General features: G+C 48.1%; 1 protein-coding gene across 1 annotated transcript in view; it reads right to left on the reverse strand.

Moving 5' to 3' along the window:
- The window catches only part of LOC134450752 (long-chain-fatty-acid--CoA ligase ACSBG2-like), a 20,860-nt gene extending 19,420 nt beyond the window's left edge, over positions 1-1,440 (reverse strand). The window contains exon 1 of the mRNA XM_063200715.1: positions 793-1,440. Within this exon, the coding sequence (XP_063056785.1) occupies positions 793-972 (180 nt within the window). The 5' untranslated portion in view covers positions 973-1,440. The remainder of the gene's footprint in view (positions 1-792) is intronic.
- Between the last annotated feature and the right edge of the window lie 4,557 nt (positions 1,441-5,997).

Genomic DNA, 5,997 nt, shown 5'->3' on the forward strand with positions numbered 1-5,997 from the left:
TAACACTTCGACAAGCGTCTTCATCAGAGTCCTCAGAGACTGGGAAATAACCCTTTGAAACAGGGACAAGGAAATAAATAGGCTTCAAATAAACAGGACTGCAGTCACTGCTGCTGGACTGGACTTCTGTATAAATGGTTGGACAGCCTCCACCCCACCCACACAGCTGAACTTTACTTCATCCTCACCACAGACCTAAAATGGCAGCAGGCAGGGCAAGCCTTGCTTACAGTTCCCCACACATTTGACATGTAGCGCTTAGGCTTCAACCAGCAGCGTTTTCTCCTAGTGTTGCCTGGGTCACTCAATGACCCACATGGGAGGTGGGTTGGGTAGCAGTTTGTCAAAATGGTGCTGGTGGGTTGGGTCAAAAACAGTAAAAACCTGCAATGCGTAACTTTCGGAATTATAGATGCCATAGCAATTTTGTGTCATAGAACTTCTGCAATTTACGCCCGTTGCACGCATGCATGCAATCACACCTATTCAATTAGGCCAATTGAACAGAGAACACCAGGTAAATTGGAATGTTAATTGGCACTGCACTGTAGCCTGGCATGAATGGCACACAAACGTGGATACCTTGAGGAAGGCCTTGGCGGCGGTGCGACACTGCTTGTAGTACTGGCGGCGCACACACACACACACACACACACACACACACACACACACACACACACACACACACACACACACACACACACACACACACACACACACACACACACACACACACACACACACACACACACACACACACACACACACACACACACACACACACACACACACCTTGAGGAATGCCTTGGCGGCGGTGCGGCACTGCTTGTAGTACTGGCGATAGTTTAAGGTCTTCCAGGCGTCCCCCTCCTTCCAGCCGAGGGCCGTGTGGTCGGGGTAGCGCTCCACGGTGGCGTGGAACATCTGGTGCACGGTGAGCGCCGGCTCCGCCCCGGGGCCCGACTCAGACATGCGCAGCTTCACCTCGCCGTCCCCGCGCGCCGTCCACAGGTCCGACGCCACCGCGGGGGGCGAGGACACCGCCAGGGAGTTGGGACGCGACACTGCTGGGGCTGCTGGACACACAGGGTGGAACACAAGTCAGTCAACAGGACTTTCAAAAGCAAGAATTTTACACACACTTGTTTGATTTTGTTGCTCTTTTATTCGGAGCGAACAATGCGATTCGCCTCTGACTGCAATGCCTGAGTGAATGCACTGTGAAAAGGTTCGCACACTACTTTAGATTTTTATTCATTCACTGGCATGATGACGTTTGCTACTTTAAAAGGGCTTTTTCTCAGTTTCAATGTTGGCATAGTTACGGCACTTTGCCTTTTGCAAGGCACAGTAGGCAACAAACTTAGACGTTCTCCCGAACTCACAGCTGCTGTGTGTTGTTCGAGTCACAAACCCCATATTCCAAAATGCACTCCAGAAATAATGACACTACCAGGACACACACGGCTAAAATCCCCCTCCTATTTATCAACATACACACACACACCCCCACACCCACCAAATCCCCCCTCTGTTTAGGTGATCTGATTCACACGGCTAAAACCCCCCTCCTGTTTATCGCCAGACACACACACTTCAAATCCCCATCTGTTGGGGTGCTCAGAGTCTGATTCACTGTGCCGTATGGGCGGATGCTGACATCACGCGATGACTCATGACTAGACAAGGACCAGCCCCCCTCCCCCCCACCACCACTACTACTACTACTTCGCTCACTTGCACGCACCCACCACCTTGCTTGCATGCACGCCCACACATACATGCACTCACCCACGCTCACATGCACGCGTCCACCACCTCGCTCACTTGCACACACCCACCCACCACCTCACTTGCTCGCATGCACGCTCACATGTAGGCATCCACCACCTCGATAGCTCACATGCACTCACGCACACTCACACACGCATCCACCACCTCAATAGCCCGCACGCACGCACGCACGCTCACATGCACTCACACACGCTCACATGCACTCACACACGCTCACATGCACTCACGTACCCACCATTCATGCACGCACACATGCACGTATCCGCTTGCTCGCTTGCTCACACACGCTCACACGCAGGCATACTCCACGCACGCACGCACACCCCTCATTACAAAACAGACCTTTCCCACAACACTAATCTGGCAAAATCATAGCAGTCTATGCCCTCACCATTGAATTACGGGATTACAGGGATAGACAGACCGAGATGCCTGCATGGCACTGAGGCAACTCCAGACTGCACTATTGCAAAAATGGGGGCAATAATCCATTTGTAAATTACTGGCCAAAACATTTGACTCAAAAAGGTTGAAGGGGCACATGGTGAAACACTTAAGATGAGACGACACACTTGTTGTCACAGATTAAAAAGGCAACGTCTCGACCCAGTGTAACAAATAAAGCTGATCTAATCCGCACAAACCAGGCAGAGTAAGGCCATGAGACATATGGGTCTGCCTGCCACAGTGTGTCCAGCGTATTGGCCCTGATCGGTCCCCTGCGCTTGCATAACCCTCATCCTCATCCTCATCACTAACAACAGCATCAGTAGCAGGTGGATGATGAACCAGAGAGAGTAATTTAGGACCTGCTCTGCGGAACATTGTGGATGCAGTGGAATGTTCTGGAATTCGGCGGGGAGGGGTTGCCGCCCGTGCTGGGAATTCCATGTTGTTCTGGCCTCAGACAGGCAGGGGAAGGCTGCGTGTTGTTTCTAGATTGTAATGGGAGGGGAACGGCATGTGTCGTTTCTGTATTGTGATGGGAGGGGAGAGCATGTTTTGCAGCTACTGCGCTGGTCACCGGTCTGCTTACACAAGGTCATAGCAACATCCGGATGCCAAAGCACTCCACTGCAGAGGTCAACCCCATATCAATACACACACACGCACACACTACAGAGGTCAACCACATATCAATGCATACACATACACTGCCAGAGTAGGGGGCCAGTGTAGTACACACACACACACACACACAGGCAATAGTGTGTATAGATTACACTGCCCCCCTAACTCTGACAGAGTAGGGGTCAGTGTAATACACACACACACACACAGGGGCGGTTCTACCACTGGGCAAGGTCGGGCAATTGCCCGGGGCCCCGAACTTTCAGGGGCCCCGACGTTCCACGTCCAGATCAATTCCACGTGGAATGAATTTTCAGGCTCTCTAGGCCCTAAATTACAGCACGGGGCCCCCTCCTACAAAGTAGCGGGTCCTGCCCGACCTGTATGTCTGCACTCAATAAAAGTTGAAGGCTCTCGCGCTTCTTTTCTATATCATATACTTCTGAAAATCTGCATTTGTATATATAGCCAGTGCCACACTTCAGCACGACGGTGGGACTTAAATTTGAACTCAACATTATGCCACAAGAAAATGAATAGTAGGCTAGGCCTACTTTTAGCAACTGTAGGTCACATGGGTGGTAGAATTATACAAATAAATGTTTCAAATACAAATGTAGACCATAAAAGAACGATATTTATGTGGATTTTCTTTGATTTATTTTTGTACATTGCGGCCTTGCATTGTGGGATACATTATACCGGTCTGGCTGTTTGGAGAGAGCGCCAGTTGCATCGGCAATGTTCTACCGTTATTTCTAATGTCAGCCTGCCCCAGAGAGCTGATTCGGCCCTGACGCGTGGGAGCTTGTCCTTTCATGATAATAATAAGCCACAATAAGTCATGGTTGTCAGTGAAAACTCAGTCGTTTGCCTATGTTGTAGCATGCCTTCTTGACCTTGTTTATGGATGTAGGCAGAACATGATTTGTGCATCTTGATAAAAAGTCCGTGTTACAAATTGCCCTGCGTTACTTTGTGCTACGCACTCCTCTACTTCAGAGACAGAATTGTAAAATAACCAAGTCACTTCAATCGCCAGTGCTAGCATGAACATAATGGATATTCAGAAGATATGTTGTACAAAAGCTACAAAGAAGGCACGGTAGGGGTTTATTCCTTTCAATCATTATGTCCGCCGCAGCACAATTTTGATACCGTAGCCTATCATGTCATACTTCACGCATTGTTGTCATTCGGTGTAACTATAGTCAAAAGTTGAGAGCTCTAATGTCGGTTCGCTGCATTTATTTCTGGTTAGCATGACGGTTTGGCTATTGTGTAGTCTAGCTGTTATATCACGTCACGAAGCTGGGTCACTTCAGAGTTGTGAGCGATATAGTTATTACAAGTTAGAACTAGAGAGGGGACTTGTTAACTATTCAACAGATGTGTGCACGCGCAGTTGGCGCAAGGTGCCTGTTGTTCCTCGTTTGTTGCCTAATTTCGGTTTCTGAAACACAATAGTTTCTACTTCAGTCACCGTTTCCTCTGTATTGGGTGTTCACTTGCGAGTGCAGTGGGCGTTATGGTGCACCGTGGTGTGTCGACTCGTGACTGTGTTTTCATCGGTGTGTTGTGCTGTGATCTGTGTTTTAGTTCAAGGGGCGCATCACCATTTTTTTTTACGTTTTCTTTTGTAATCAACCGTCTACCGCGAATTGTCTGATTCTATCTTCTTTTCTCATTTATGGAACGAGTGTGGGTCTATCCTGGCTATTTCTCACGTGTTGCAGGCTGAATGCTCACATCAACAGCATAACTAAATCATTTGTCACCTTAAGAAGAAATTAAGCTCTGCTTTTATTATCTGCAGGCTGCAGAGATGGCTATTGTAATAGCCTGCCCTTACAGGCATTCCCCAAAAGTCACTCAGACAGGTGAAACTTATCCACAATTAGAATTCTAAATAGCAAAAGAGATCACAACGCTCCAGTATTTGGTCATTTGACTGGGAATTGAGTTTAAAACAGTCCTGATAGTCTTTAAGTCACTAAATGCCTTGTGCCCTAAATATAGGCTATTGTGGATGTGCTAGAGCGATATCATCCTTAGATGCCTTAGGTCTTCTCTGGTAGTGTCTAGTGTTAAATCCAGATAGGGTGAAATGGCACAGTCATGCTGCCTGCTGGGGCCAGCTAGATGTCCAAATAAGACCTGCCCCAACAGTATGATTTCAAAAGAAATTAAAAACGGCTTTGTTTTCATCTGACTTTGGTGATAGTTATCTATCTATAGCAATATATTTTTCTCTCTTCTCTTTCGTTAGCCTACTCTTTAGCACACTGAATGACAGTTGTGTATGATAATGTGCTATATAAATATTGATTGAATGTGGGGCCCACCAAAATAATCTTGCTTATGGGTTCCGTTGTTACGCCACTGCCTGCATACATCATCGATTATTAATTAATCATTTAAAGGGGGCCTCAAAATTGTTTCTTGCCCAGGGCCTCAGATTTTCTAAAACCGCCCCTGCACACACACACACACACACACAGTGTCAATGTAGGGGGTCAGTGTACGGCATGCCCCAACATCAGTGTTACACAGCAAAGGACAACCACATACTACAGGCTAAAACCAACACACACAGCGGCGCACACCCGCTACACACCCTGGACCGGTGGTTTTCAACAGGAAGATAACATTCCACTCCAGTCCAGACGTGTATAAGCTGATGCGATAAGAACCCTCGACTGGTCCAAACACACTGTTTATGTCTTGATGCAATATGCCGAGTATGAACCCTCTAGTACTGTAATGTTTCTGAACGGGGGCGCTGAGGAGCCCTCGGGGGGCGTTGAGAAGGACACAACTGTGTGGGAGTGGAGCTTAGTCACCATTGGTGGGCATTAGTCTATTTTACTTTTCAATACTAAAGGGGGCATTGGCAGGCTTATGATGAGGCCAGTGGGCTTTGGGAGGCTGATAAGGAGGTCAAGGGGGCGTTTGTTCAAAAAAGGTTGAGAACCACTGACTGCTCTGGCCCAAACACACTGTTTATGTCTTGAAACACAGTATGCTGGGCACTACTCGGCTAAACTGTGATGTGGCGGAACGGAAGTTGCCGGAACATTCCTTTGGAGGTGCGACATGCTTGTGCTTGGATATAGGGTTGTGGTCAGGAGA

This window comes from Engraulis encrasicolus, chromosome 6 (assembly GCF_034702125.1).
Source record: "Engraulis encrasicolus isolate BLACKSEA-1 chromosome 6, IST_EnEncr_1.0, whole genome shotgun sequence".
Classification (NCBI taxonomy): Eukaryota; Metazoa; Chordata; class Actinopteri; order Clupeiformes; family Engraulidae; genus Engraulis; species Engraulis encrasicolus.